The 14,549-nt window shown below is 47.6% G+C and overlaps 1 protein-coding gene across 1 annotated transcript in view; it reads right to left on the bottom strand.

Annotated features, from left to right (window-relative positions):
• Positions 1–1,445: 1,445 nt before the first annotated feature.
• Positions 1,446–14,549, bottom strand: part of PRKAR1B (protein kinase cAMP-dependent type I regulatory subunit beta) — a 91,170-nt gene continuing 78,066 nt past the window's right edge. Inside the window, exons 9-10 of the mRNA XM_056866370.1 lie at positions 3,429–3,510; positions 1,446–1,726 (exon numbers count right to left, since the gene is read on the bottom strand). Coding sequence (XP_056722348.1) covers positions 1,554–1,726; positions 3,429–3,510 — 255 coding nt within the window. The 3' untranslated portion in view covers positions 1,446–1,553. The remainder of the gene's footprint in view (positions 1,727–3,428; positions 3,511–14,549) is intronic.

Below are 14,549 nucleotides of genomic sequence, written 5' to 3'. Positions count from 1 at the left end.
TGTTACAAAAGAGAAGCCAGGCTAAAGCAAGATCCCGTAAAAAGAGTGATCAGTTCACTCAGAGTGGATTAGGGCCACTAGCGGCGACTAGAAAGGCATCTACCTAATGGATGTCAACTTCAATGCATCGGCGACATGAGCGCTGATTCATAAAACCTTACGTTTTATTAGACTTTCAAGTACCACTGGACTCTTGTGGCTTTTAGAGAAACGGGAAACTCTCTTTTCCCCAAACCCAGTTCCAAAATTTGGAAATCCCGTTATTCTCCGCATTAAATCCTCATGTATGCGATCCAGCCTGACACAGATGTCCTCTGCCAGCTTATGTCAAAGAGAGTGGCCCCACTAGTTACTGTCATGTCAAACCAGAGTTGCCAGTTTTGGGGCAGAGCCTGAGGAGGGTGGGGTTTGGGGAGGGACTTCAATACCACAGAGTCCAATTGCCAAAGTGGCCATTATCTCCAGGGGAACTGATCGCTATCGGCTGGAGATCAGTTGCAATAGCAGGAGATCTCCAGCTAGTACCTGCATGTTGGCAACCCTATGTCAAACTCTTGAGTCAGAGGCAGGGCCTTAAAGAACAAAGATTGTGACATTGAGGAGCAAACTTAGAGTCCCTTTCTGCCATGTGTACCTACCCAGGCACAGCCCAGGACACCCTTAACAGCCCCAAAGAGAAGTGAAAACAAACCAAAGTGTATCTCTTCATGCTGACGGATACTCAGGGCCTAGGTTTTCCCTTGCATTTGTATGGTCAATCATGGCTAAGGTTGCCAGGTCCCTCTTCGCCACCGGCGGGAAGTATTTGGGGGCGGAGCCTGAGGAGGGCGGAGTTTGGAGAGGGGAGGGACTTCAATGCCATAGAGTCCAATTGCCAACGTGGCCATGTTGCTCCAGGGGAACTGATCTCTATTGGCTGGAGATCAGTTGTAATAGCAGGAGACCTCCAGCAAGTACCTCAAGGTTGGCAGCCCTAATCAGGGTCGGGGAAGCATACCTTAACAGTACTGACTTGAATGCACTTAAGTGTATGCAGTTTCTGCTGGATTGTGGCCCTCTTCATGAACAAATTCCCACTGAAATATTAGGCTGCTCTTTTGTAACGTGAGGCCTCGATACACCCAGTCCTTGAAAGAATATTTAAAACTATACTTTCTTTTTTTTCCTGTTTGACAAATGAGTGGCTGGCTTTTTAGCAAACCTTTGCTCAAATAAATGCTGAAATAGATAACCATGTGGCCTTTATATTTTATTATTTTTTAAATGCACAACATTTTGGGGTCCTACTTACGGTGACCATCTGGAATGCAATTCAGACTAACCAAATGGCTCCCAAAAGCTGCACGCTTCCAGATCTCTGCCGTCTGGCCTCTTTAATGATACACAAAAAAATCGGACATCCAGTGACATGAACATTTCAAACAAAATAAAATACATAAAATGCCACACATCCTGTTTTCTTCATAAAGCTATGGAACGGCACGGGTCGACTTTTTTTTTTTTAAGTGCACGAGTTTTAACGTAAAGGCAACAGAACCCCAGACGGAAAGAACTTAAACAGTGAGAGAAATGAAACTGTTGTATCTCTGGATGTTCCTCTTGAGGATTTCCGAACACGGGCCGAGTACTCGTTCAAAGCGAGGCCGGTCCAGTTTGACGCACTTCAGGGGCCCACGGGCCACCACGGTCGCAGCCCGGGGCCGGTTGAGCAAAAGGGCTATCTCTCCTGGAAGCAGAAACAAAGGGATCATCACGCAGCTGAGAATGACAGCCCTTGTATTGATCGAGGACCAAGCCTGATAAAAGGTTAAAGAGAAGACCCCTCCCCTTCTGCACAGAAAGCCATACTGTCATGCAAACCCCATAAGAACATAAGTAAAGCCCTGCTGGATCAGACCAAGGTCCATCAAGTCCAGCGGTCTGTTCACACAGTGGCCAACCTGGTGCCTCTAGGAAGCCCACAAACAAGACAATCACTCCCTCAAAAATCAGTCATCATGTAATATCTCCAGCTTACTTATTGCATCTTTGCTAAGAATTCAAGCAGGATAAATTTTGACCAGTTCCCACGTAGGGTAACACAACTGTGATGAAGAAATGTAAAGTCAAAGAATTTGAAACGGCCGTATCCCTTCTTCAACTTTTGGCATCATCTCTTGGTAACGTCAGAAACACCATTATAACTTGAAGAGGAACCCAGGACTTTCTTCTGAATATAACCTAAGGACTATACCTATATTTTGAATTTTCAAGTCTGGCTGTTCCCATTTGATTGTTGTAATATATATTGTATATAGTAGGATAGATTATTTAGATTGTTTGTTCTTAGTGTATAGTTGTGACTCTATGTTATATATTGTAGAAATACAAACATTTGCACTTTGTTATATTTATTTGCTCCTGTGCTGATTTCCAAACCTTTAGGTATATGCACAGTGGTGCCTTTTTTCTTTCCAACTGCCAGGTAGTAGCAGCAGGAGATCTCCTGCTAATTCAACTGATCTCCAGCCGATAGAGATCAGCTCACCTGGAGAAAAATGGCCGCTTTGGCAATTGAACTCTATGGCATTGAAGTCCCTCCCCTCCCCAAACCCCGCCCTCTTCAGGCTCCACCCCCAAAATCTCCTGCCGGTTGAGAAGAGACACCTGGAACCCAATGGGGCAGGGAGTTCCACAATTTAACTATGTGTTGTGTGAACCCTGCTCTAAACACGACGTCCCCTTGCTTCGGTAAATAAAGACTGTCCCGTTGGCCTCGACCAGGGCCAGGGCTTTTTCTGCCCTCGCCCCTGCCTGGTGGAATAGTCTCTCTAATGAGGCCAGGGCCCTGTGGGACCTTATGGAGTTCCACAGGGCCTGCAAATCAGAACTATTTCACCAGACTTATGGTTGAGGCCAGCAATGGTTTCTTCATTAATGCTGGCCTCCCTGCTCTGTTCTATTCTACTCCAACCATCCTGGAATACCCTGTACTATTGCAGGCCCTACTATCAGGATCGCCAACCTCCAGGTGGTGGCTGGCGATCTCCCGCTATTACAACTGACCTCCAGCCAATAGAGATCAGTTCCCCTGGAGAAAACGGTCGCTTTGGCGATTGGACTCTATGGCATTGAAGTCCCTCCCCTCCCCAAACCCCGCCCTCCTCAGGCTTTGGCCCAAAAACCTCCTGCTGATGGAGAAGAGGGACCAAGCAACCCCTCCTACTATAGCCTGATATTGCATGTTAAGTGCCATTGAATTATTGATGCTGTATTTTATTATCTGCAGGGGCTCTTTATCAACCGATTTTATGTGTTTATGACTTTTATTGTATATGGTATTTTTATTATTCTGTGAGCCGCTCTGCGCCTGACATCTGCCGGGGAGGGTGGGCTATAAATCCAATGAAATACATAAATAAATAAATTGATAAGGAACGTGTGCTTACCGAAGTAATCCGATGGCCCGAGCCGCCCAACTTCCACATACTCCTCATTAGCGGACCTGCGCTGAAGGACAGATGCCGTCCCCTGAAAAACATGTCCAAAGAGGCATTTGTATCAATCTACTGAAAGGCTGCTCTGAAAATCTGAATCAAGCATCAGTGCATTCCAATCCAGGGTATACCTTCACATATTCAAGATGCTCTACAGCCCATACTCACTCCAAGTACAGTTTTTGTTGGGTTTCCAACAATGTTATGTATTCAACAGATGGATTTCCAATATTTATATCCAGCTTGCTGGGGGTAAAGGGAAAATGACTGGGGAAGGCACTGGCAAACCACCCCGTAAACAAAGTCTGCCTAGCGTCACCCCATGGGTCAGGAATGACCCGGTGCTTGCACAGGGGACCTATACCTTTACCTTTTACCCTGACAAAGCAGCGTTTGCAAAACTTTATTTGTTTAAAACATTTATTAGCCACCCAATATCAAATTGCACAATATCAAAATGAACAAAATGACCCTCCTTTAATCCTTTATCCTCCTTTAATCCCTGTTTTAGCCAGGATCGAATGTACATTAGGGGAAACGCATAGGTTCGATCCTACAAACAGAGGTGGTTGGCCATTGCCTGCCTCTGCGTACCAACCCTGGACTTCCCCGGTGGTCTCACATCATAGTACTAACCAGGACTGACCCTGCTTAGCTTCCGAGATCTGACGAGATCGGTCTAGCCTGGGGCGTCTAAGTCAAGGTGGTCGCCTTGCTCTCCCCCTGCCTTTCCCCACGTTTTGCCCATGTTTTCAAATTTGGGATAAAATAGGTCTCTGAAAACACGGGCAAAACGCGGGGAAAGGCAGGAGGCGACCTCCCACAGTTGGAAACGGCATGCGTAATTCACACAAAGACCCAAACTCATCGGAGGCATGATGGCGAATGAAACAGCCATGCATAAAAGACCTATGACTTCGGTGCTCTCCTCCCTATCAAAATCATTGGTCGGTCCGCCAGAGGAAGAAAACCAGCTTCTTTATATTCTCAATGGCTTTTTCAAAGATTTGTTTCAGATCAAATTGGGGGGGGGGAGAGAGAGATTGGCAATGCACATTTTGCAAGGACCAAAAACAAAAAAGAAAAGGGAAAAAAGAGACCGCTTTCCTCAGCCTTAACTCTTGCCAAACGTTACCTTACTGAGACCTGGCTGCATCACTTATACATTTCCCCCCACACACACACTCCAAACACACGATATAAGCCAGAAGATTTCCTGGGCAATTTTGGTCCACCCCTTGTTTGTAGGGTTGCCAACTTCCAGGTAGTGGAAAGAAAAAAGACACCACTGTGCATATACCTGGAAGGTTTGGAAATATATTCAATCATCTCATGGTAACGTCAGAAACACTATTTAAAAGCTTGAAGAGGAACCAAGGACTTTCCCTGTGATGAGTGAATATAACCTAAGGACTATACCTATACTTTGAATCTTCAGTCTGGTTTGTTCCAGCCTGATTGTTGTAACATACATTGTATATAGTAGGAGAGATTATTTAGTTTGTTGGTTTCAATACGTGTATAGTTGTGACTCTATGTTATATGTTGTAGCGATCATATAAATATTTGCACTTTGTAATATTAATTTGCTCCTGTGCTGATTTCCAAAACTTCCAGGTAGTAGCTGGAGATCTCTTGCTATTACAACTGATCTCCAGCTGATAGAGATCAGTTCCCCTGGAGAAAATGGCCATTTTGGCCATTGGACTCTATGGCATTGAAGTCCCTCCCCTCCCCAAACCCCTCCCTCCTCAGGTTGCGCCCAAAAAAACTCCCACCAGTGGCGAAGAGGGACCTGGCAACCCTACTTCTCTGCCTTTCAGATCTGAGAAATACTCCGCTGAAGGGTAGAGACGGCCAATCTCCACATGGGGGAGGGGGGATCTCTATTTGGCAGTACGAATCATTGCCTATTCCAGAGACATATTTTTCCCATTCTCGTTTTCGACCGTCACATTTCTGACTGCTGCCCAGCAAGAACAGGTCTCTGATGAACCAAAAGAGAGAGGAAAAAAAGCCCCAAATCCCGACAACAGGAAGCAGATGTGAGAATAGATTATATCTTTTTTTTGCCTCTCGGTACAAGAACTCCCTACTACGCTAGGGCTTCCTGGAGACCTGTCAAAGGGTTACCCTCTTGGAAATACAGTCCTCTCCGGGGCACAAAGGAGAGGATGCTTATAATTAATCATCAAACAGCAGCTCCGTTTTACAGTCTGAATCAGTCCCGGAGAATCTTCCGTTACAACAAATCCCCGTTATTCCATCTGCTGAGGATGTGAAGGCCGGTTGTGGCAACAGTGATAACGCATTGAGCCGTAAGCCAGTGCAGGCTGGCAGCTGTTAACAGTGTCCAAACCTATGCCCCTTCCCCTCCTTTTATTTGGATTTAGTCATAGGGTTAATAAACTTCCTAAGACGACGGGCGCACATAGGCAAAGTTCCCGGGATGCCCCATACCCTATCAGAGTTGCTAGTCCTCCAGGCAGACTTTTCCTAAATGGGACCACCACCTGGTGATTGCTTATGAAATAATAGCACAATGCTCTTCAGTGCACCTTGGTGCTGCCCAGTGAACTCTACTGTACTTCAAGTGATGCTACGGAGGCTGCAGGGGAGGGCAACAAAGATGGTGAGGGGTCTGGAGACCAAGTCCTATGAGGAAAGGCTGAAGGAGCTGGGTATGTGTAGTCTGGAGAGGAGAAGACTGAGAGGAGATATGATAGCCATCTTCAAGTACTTGAAGGGCTGTCACAGAGAGGAGGGTGCCAAGTTGTTTTCTGTTGCTCCAGAAGGTCGGACCAGAAACTACGGGTTGAAATTAAATCAAAAGAGCTTCCGTCTAGACAATAGGAAGCATATTCTAACAGAGCGGTTCCACAGTGGAACAGGCTTCCTCGGGAGGTGGTGAGCTCTCCTTCCCTGGAGGTTTTGAAGCAGAGGCTAGATGACCATCTGTCAGCAATGCTGATTCTGTGACCTTAGGCAGATCATGAGAGGGAGGGCATCTTGGCCATCTTCTGGGCATGGAGTAAGGGGTCACTGGGTGTGTGGGGGGGGAGGTAGTTGTGAATTTCCTGCATTGTGCAGGGGGTTGGACTAGATGACCCTGGTGGTCCCTTCCAACTCTATGATTCTTTTATTCTATTCTATGAATGTGTTAGAAGAGAAACAATGACCGGTGAGGACGTACGAACTGATCTTCAGCGGCATAAGCTCAGGCAATGTAAAGGAGAAATGGGACATGCTAACTGTGTCCCACAACCCTCGGAAAATATTCTTGCTCCACAGCCTCCGCTGATACGAAGTAAGAGATTACCCATCTATCAGAATGCATTGTCCACTCAGAATGCCTCTTTCAGTCCTGTTTCGACCCAGGAGTAGGATTGCCAACCTCCAGGTGCTAGCTGGAGATCTCCTGCTATTACAAATGACCTCCAGGTGACAGAGATCAGTCCCCCTGGAGAAAATGGCCGCTTTGACCATTGGACTCGATGGCCCTCTTAACCGCTCTTAACCACTACACCACGCTGGCTCCTGGACCAATCTGTTTTGATGTCACCGACTTTCTCTACCACTTAAGGAAGACTCAAACCGGCTTACAATCGCCTTCCCTTCCCCTCCCCATAACTGACACCCTGTGAGATATGTGGGGCTGGACAGCTCTAAGTGAACTGTGACTAGCCCAAGGTCACCCAGCTGGCTCCGTGTGGAGGAGTGGGGAAACAAATCCGGTTCACCAGATTAGCCTCCGCCGTTCATGTGGAAGAGTGGGGAACCGAACCCTGTTCTCCAGATCAGAGTCCACCGATGCAAACCACCACCCTTAACCACTACACCACGCTGGCTCTTTATGTTTTTAAGACACCCCCCCCCCAAAAAAAAGGCACCTGCCTATTTGTAGGACCCTCAATTGTGGTCAATTCTGAGGGATCAGGAATGAATTTGCTGGTCACAGGCACACACAAATCTCACGGCCTTCTGAAGCCGACTATGGTGGCCAGAGATTTGTGTCCCGTGACGTGACGTTTTATGGCTCAGAGGTTTCAAATCTCCGCCCCCGGCCAATTTTAGAGGGACACGATCTGACCCCAAGTTAACTGGGAGGAGGACAGCTCTGGGAGAGGGGGGGGGCTCTCCTTTGCCACTATACCTTTTGGGATTGAAATGATAAATTGTCAGTGGTTTCAGGAATCCTGTAAAGCGCAGGGAGGGTCTCCTTTCCCAGTAACTGGATCTCGTTTCTCCTCCTCCCCTTCCTCCAATTAAATAAGGGGACCGCCTTGCCAGGACAACGGGAGTCGCTGACCTAAAAGCCCATGGTTCTCACCACCTATCGGGTATCTTTGATCCCCTCTGTCGTGTGTCCCCACCACCACCAACACCACCACATGCACCTGTTTGCCTCTCCTCCATCCCTCCTTCCACCACCCTCCCTACAACCCCCTCCACGGCAGACCGGCTCCCCGTGTGCGACAGCGCACGATACCTGCTAATGGCTTTCAGATGCGCCAGTGACTGGCTGTGCAAAAAATAATTATTTTTTACAGCTTTATTTATGGCTCCGTAATGTAGGATATTAAAAAAATAAATTAAAATTTACAACCCGTGAACTTGCATCCCTTCTGAAGTAATGAGGGTTCTTTTTTTGGGAGGGGGGATTAAGATGTTTTCCTTTCGAAACGGTGGAGGTGGAAGCCATGAAACGTGTCCTAAGTGCTCCCATGTCCTGATCGCCAAGACTGGGACGTGAGGTTAGCAGCTGACCCGGTCTGACTTTTATTGGCATGCTGTCTCTCCAGGATCAGAGGAGCATGCCAAATATATTAGGTGCTGTGGAACACAGGCAGGACAGATGCTGCTGCAGTCGTCTTGTTTGAGGGCTTCCTCGAGGCACCTGGTTGGCCGCTGTGTGAACAGACAGCTGGACTTGATGGACCTCGGTCTGACCCAGCAGGGCTTTTCTTATGTTCTTAAAGGTAAAGGTCCCCTGTGCAAGCACCGGGTCATTCCTGACCCATGGGGTGACGTCACATCCCGACGTTTACTAGGCAGACTTTGTTTATGGGGTGGTTTGCCAGTGCCTTCCCCAGTCATCTTCCCTTTACCCCCAGCAAGCTGGGTACTTGTTTTACCGACCTCGGAAGGACGGAAGGCTGAGTCAACCTTGAGCCGGCTACCTGGAACCAACTTCCGTTGGGATCGAACTCAGGTCGTGAGCAGAGCTTGGACTGCAGTACTGCAGCTTACCACTCTGCACCACGGGGCTCTTTTCTTATGTTCTTATGTCTTGTATAACAGTGGATCCGGCCATCATGCTTTCCTTAGGGCTCCCAGTACCGTATTTTCTCTACACTCCAATTGAACACATGAATAGGTTTGCCAACCTCCAGGTACTACCTGGAGACCTCCTACTATTACAACTGATCTCCACCCAATAGAGATCGGTTCCCCTGGAGAAAATGGCCGCTTTGGCATTTCGACTATGGCATTGGAGTCCCTCCCCTCCTCAAACCCCACCCTCCTCAGGCTCCGCCCCCAAAATCTCCAGGTCTTTTCCAAGCCGGAGCTGGCAACATTAGTTCTCTACTTGCCAAAGAAGAACTGCATAACTTGAGAGCCAGCATGGTGTAGTGGTTAAGAGAGTGGTGGTTTGGAGCGGTGGAGTCTGATCTGGAGAACCGGGTTTGATCCCCCACTCCTCCACATGAGCGGCGGAGGCTAATCTGGCGAACTGGATTTGTTTCTCCACTCCTCCACACGAAGCCAGCTGGGTGACCTTGGGCAAGTTACAGCTCTGTTAGAGCTCTCTCAGGTCCACCCACCTCACAGGGTGTCTATTGTGGGGACGGGAAGGGAAGGTGATTGCAAGCCGGTTTGAGTCTCCCATAACTGGTAGAGGAAGTCGGCATATAAAAACCAACTCTTCTACTTCGTCTAACTTGTGACTCTCCGAACCAAAGGCTGCCGACCAACCACATACAGGGACTCACATCCACCTCCCGGTTGTGCTGCCTGCCCGTTCCAAGAGCTCCACAAAGCCCAACTGTGCCGCAGACAGAAAGATGTCTTGCGGATGAGCCTCTTTCATATTTCCTGGCCAAAAAAATGTTTCCCGGTGGCCTTTGCAGAAAGCATTTTGCCAACCAGTTTCTCGGCGGATGAGTCACCTGATTCATCTAGCACCACCAGACAGTTTGTGATCGAATTAACGCAAATTCTGCTTTAACCCGTGTGTTTTTTTTTAAGAGCATCCAGCTTTTCAAGATTAGGTAAGCCAAGGTGGATAACATTTTTTAAAAAGTCTTTGCTTGGCAAGGATAAAGGGGCTAGGGTTGCCAGGTCCCTTTTCACCATCGGCAGGAGGTTTTGGGGGCGAAGCCTGAGGAGGGCAGGGTCTGGAGAGGGGAGGGACCTCAATGCAATAGAGTCCAATTGCCAAAATGGCCATTTTCTCCAGGGGAACTGATCTCTATCGGCTGGAGATCAGTTGTAATAGCATATCTCCAGCTAGTAATAGCAGGAGATCTCCAGCCTCCACAGCTCATGTGAGGAGTGGGGGATCAAACCCGGTTCTCCAGATCAGACTCCATCGCTCCAAACCACCGCTCATAACCACTACACCACGCTAGGTACGGTCTCGGCTAAAGAGCTACAAAAAACCTCTGCAAGAGGAACATCTAGATTCGAGTCCATTAGCACCTTAGAGACCATCAGGATCTTTGGGGTATAATTTTGAGAGTCAAAGCTCTGCAGACCAACCCAGCTATCCTCTGAAACTATCCACAAGAGGAAGTAACTCTTTAGTAAGATACTTCCTGCTTTGGGTGGCTAAATTCTCCTGTCGCTTCTTGCAGTGAATTTGGGAAACACCCTAGGGCTTTCTTAACTGCAGAAAAGAGCAACCAAAATGATCAAGGGACTAGAGCGAATGCCCTATGAGGAGCGGTTAAAACACTTAGGGCTGTTTAGCTTAAAAAAGAGGCGGTGAAGGCGAGACATGATCGAGGTCTATCAAATGATGCATGGTATGGAGAGAGTGGACAGGGTGAAGCTTTTCTCCCTCTCTCATAATACTAGAACGTGGGGTCATCTGCTGAAGCGTGACAGATTCAAAACTGATAAAAGGAAGTATTTCTTCCCACAACGCATAGTTAAATTGTGGAACTCCCTGCCCCAGGATGTGGTGATGGCTGCCAACTTGGAAGGCTGGAAGAGGGGAGTGGACATGTTCATGGAGGAGAGGGGTATTCATGGCTATTATGGATACTAGTCATGATGCATACCTATTCTCTCCAGGATCAGAGGAACACGCCTGTGATATTAGGTGCTGTAGAAGACAGGCAGGACAATGCTGCTGCAGTTGTCTTGCTTGCGGACATCCTAGAGGCAGCTGTTTGGCAACTGTGTGAACAGACTGCTGGACTTGGTGGGCTTTGGTTTGATCTAGCATGGCCTTTCTTATGTTCTTATGTTCTTTTCATACAGTATACCTGTTCCCCTAGGACTAAGCAGGTTGGCAACCTGCCCTGCTATAGTGGCATTAACAGCTACATGGCTTTCTCTAGGACATTTTGTCTGAATTTTGGCTCACTGAACCAAGCTACTGAACATTTTATTAGCGTACTATGGAACAGTATGAAAAAGGGAGAGAGAGAGAAGATGCTTAGCAGAAGTCAGAAAAAAGTATTATCCAAGTCCCGTCAAAGTCAGTGGAAACTGTTTGTGGCTCCTTCGCCGGTGGGATGGAGCCCTAGGAAATCAAAATACATTTATGACGCAGATGACATGGGAGCCTGTTGTTGTTGTTGATCCTATTGGTCACATGCTTCAAAAATCGACTGACGGATCGTCACAGCACCGCCTGGTCATTTCGAGTTTGAAAAATTAGAGCGGTTCTTGACGCTGCCGCGGCGGGAAAAGACAGGCTTGAAAAAGGCGACGAACTAATAACTCCAGCAGATGCACTGAGATTCAACCCAACCTCAAGGTGATGTTTTTAAAAATCCCCCCCAAAAAACAAGTTTAAGGCCGAGCAGCTGGTTTTAATTTAAACTCTACCCCAGCATAATTTCCAAGCAATTTTGGTTCAACCTCACCGGCTTTTTTCCTCGCATGACTATTCCGGCTTCTTGCCTGTTAGAAAGATTACTACGTTGAATTGGAGGGGTTGCTTAGACAGGCCTCACATTTGCATTTCAAAAGCAAACGCCCTCTCGGAGCTATGTCCGCCAGCTCGTTCTTTTCTTGGCCCGCAAAGATTAATTGGACAATAATGATGAAAGAGGCATTTCTCAGTCGGCAGAGACACCAGCTTCCAAGAGACAGGAAGAGCTAGTGAGCTCTTCACAGAATGGTGAATTATTTCTTGCCAAACAGTTGCATGCTGGTTTGTGAATGACAGGACAGAGGAGATGAGGTGCCAAGTACTTGTGAAGCCGGTTGGTGGCCACAGAATATGTATACAAATCCAGCACAAGTAACCTTCTGCTTATGGGAAAGGGCAGGAGTAAATGTGAATCACCGTATAAAATGAAGAAGAGTTGGTTTTTATACCCCGCTTTTCTCTACTGAAAGGAGTCTCAATGGGCGAAAACGCACGGTCGCTTTATCCTCCTTTAATCCCTGATTCAGCCAGGATCGAATGCACATTAGGCGAAACACATGCGTTCAATCCTGGCTAAAACAGGGATTAAAGGAGGATAAAGCGACCGTGCGTTTTTGCCTAATGTGGCTTACAATCACCTTCCCTTCCTCTCCTCACAACAGACACCTTGTGAGGTAGGTGGGGCGGAGAAAGTTCGGCGAGAACTGTGACTGGCCCAAGGTCACCCAGCAGGCTTCATGTGGAGGAGTGGGGAAACCAACCCGGCTCACCAGATTAGAGTCTGCTGCTCTTAACCACTACACCAGCTGGGATAAAATCTAGATCTAGCCTCGATCTAACGTGGAACAAAAGTAGTTCCTTAAAATTGTGATGGTTCAAAAATCGCCATAAATAAAAAGCAGCTGTGTCTCCGTTGTATGAACTTTGTATGCACAAAGTTGTATGCACAACTTTGAAGAAGAAGAGTTGTTTTCACACTGGCTTACAATCACCTTCCCTCCCCCTCCCCACAACAGACACCCTGTGAGGTAGGTGGGGCTGAGAGAGATCTAAGAGAGCTGTGACTAGCCCAAGGTCACCCAGCTGGTTTTATGTGTAGGAGAGGGGAAACAAATCCAGTTCACCAGATTAGCATCAGCCGCTCATTTAGAGGAGTGGGGAATCAAACCTGGTTCTCCAGACCAAAGCCCACCACTCCAAACCACCGCTCTTAACCACTACGCCCTGCTGCCTTGTTCTTTGCAGACTTGGAACCTTACCAGTTGCAATGGTGACCATGCAGAACTAGTAAACACTCCGCAAGCTCTGTTTCATTACACAATTAAGCAACCAAGGGCAATTAAGCCTTAAATTGTGGAACTCCCTGCCCCAGGATGTGGTGATGGCTGCCAACTTGGAAGGCTTGAAGAGGAGAGTGGACATGTTCATGGAGGAGAGGGCTATCCATGGCTGCTGGTCAAAATGGATACTAGTCATGATGCATACCCATTCTCTCCAGTATCAGAGGAGCATGCCTATTATATTAGGTGCTGTGTGAAACACAGGCAGGATAATGCTGCTGCTGTGGTCTTGTTTGTGGGCTTCCTAGAGGCACCTGGTTGGCCATTGTGTGAACAGACTGCTGGACTTGATGGACCTTGGTTTGATCCAGCAGGGCTTTTCTTATGTTCTTATGGTCGCGATTCATTCATATACTCTTAGAAACAACAGCCATGCTCCCACAAGAGGAAAAGGAGCAAAGGTACATGGACCGAAATAGCCACAAGAAACAGAGATGCTTCCCCCCACTTCTTCTCAAAATGATGATCCATCATGCCTGAAGTGCAGTGAAAACAACGGAGCCACGGGGCATTTCCGAGGGACCGATGAAAGGGCAGGGTTTAAAGCCCAGACACAGCTCCACCCAACTGGTCATTAATCACCAGGAAATTCCTTTTCCTTGATGCAAAAATCAAACCGCCTGCTTTTTTTCTAAAGACCCTTTCCATCCTAGTGATGGGCTGAGTATAACCCTGCTGCTAATTTATACACGCACACACTCATGCACAAACATTGCTGTTAACGTATCAAGACCATTAAAACTCGGTGCCAAGCAGAACTGAATTCTGGGGTTGGCGTCAGCTACGCAGGCTGAGCCGCACGCCATCGATTGGCTTACTTTTCTTAATTTATTCTACTCTTGTGATTCCCGAGGCAGTGCAAATGGCTGAGCAGGGCATGGAAGACCTTCTTTCTTGACCAACGCGCACCCTATTCAACCCCTTCGGCCCTGCTGGCTTCTGGGATTTCTGTCGTCCACTTCTGCAGAGAGCCACATTCACAGCAATCATAAGAACTTCACCGGCTTTTTTCCTCGCTTGACTATTCCGGCTTCTTGCCTGTTAGAAAGATTTGGACTTTCAATCCGAGGGGTTGCCTAGACAGGCCTCACATTTGCATTTCAAAAGCAAACCCCCTCTCGGAGCGATTGCCACAGCCTCGGGCAATTTTTGTGGTGTGAAGGTGTGCCCTATTTGAGATCATAAGAAAAGCCCTGCTGGATCAGACCAAGGTCCATCAAGTCCAGCAGTCTGTTCACACAGTGGCCAACCAGGTGCCTCCAGGAAGCCCACAAACAAGACCACAGCAACAGCATTATCCTGCCTGTGTTCCACAGCACCTAATATCATAGGCATGCTCCTCTGATCCTAGAGAGAATAGGTATGTATCATGACTACTATCCATTTTGACTAGTAGCCATGGATAGCCTTGAGGAAGCCCACAAACAAGACGACTGCAGCAGCATTATCCTCACAGGCCTCACATTTGCATTTCAAAAGCAAACACCCTCTCGGAGCGATAGTATCCATGTTGACTAGTAGCCATGGATAGCCCTCTCCTTCATGAACATGTCCACTCCCCTCTTCAAGCCTTCCAAGTTGGCAGCCATCGCCACATCCTGGGGCAGGGAGTTCCACAGTTTAAGA

The sequence above is a fragment of the Euleptes europaea genome, chromosome 21, assembly GCF_029931775.1.
Source record: "Euleptes europaea isolate rEulEur1 chromosome 21, rEulEur1.hap1, whole genome shotgun sequence".
Taxonomy (NCBI): Eukaryota; Metazoa; Chordata; class Lepidosauria; order Squamata; family Sphaerodactylidae; genus Euleptes; species Euleptes europaea.
Note: the sequence above shows the minus strand (reverse complement) of the source record. Positions and strands in the feature narration are given on the sequence as shown.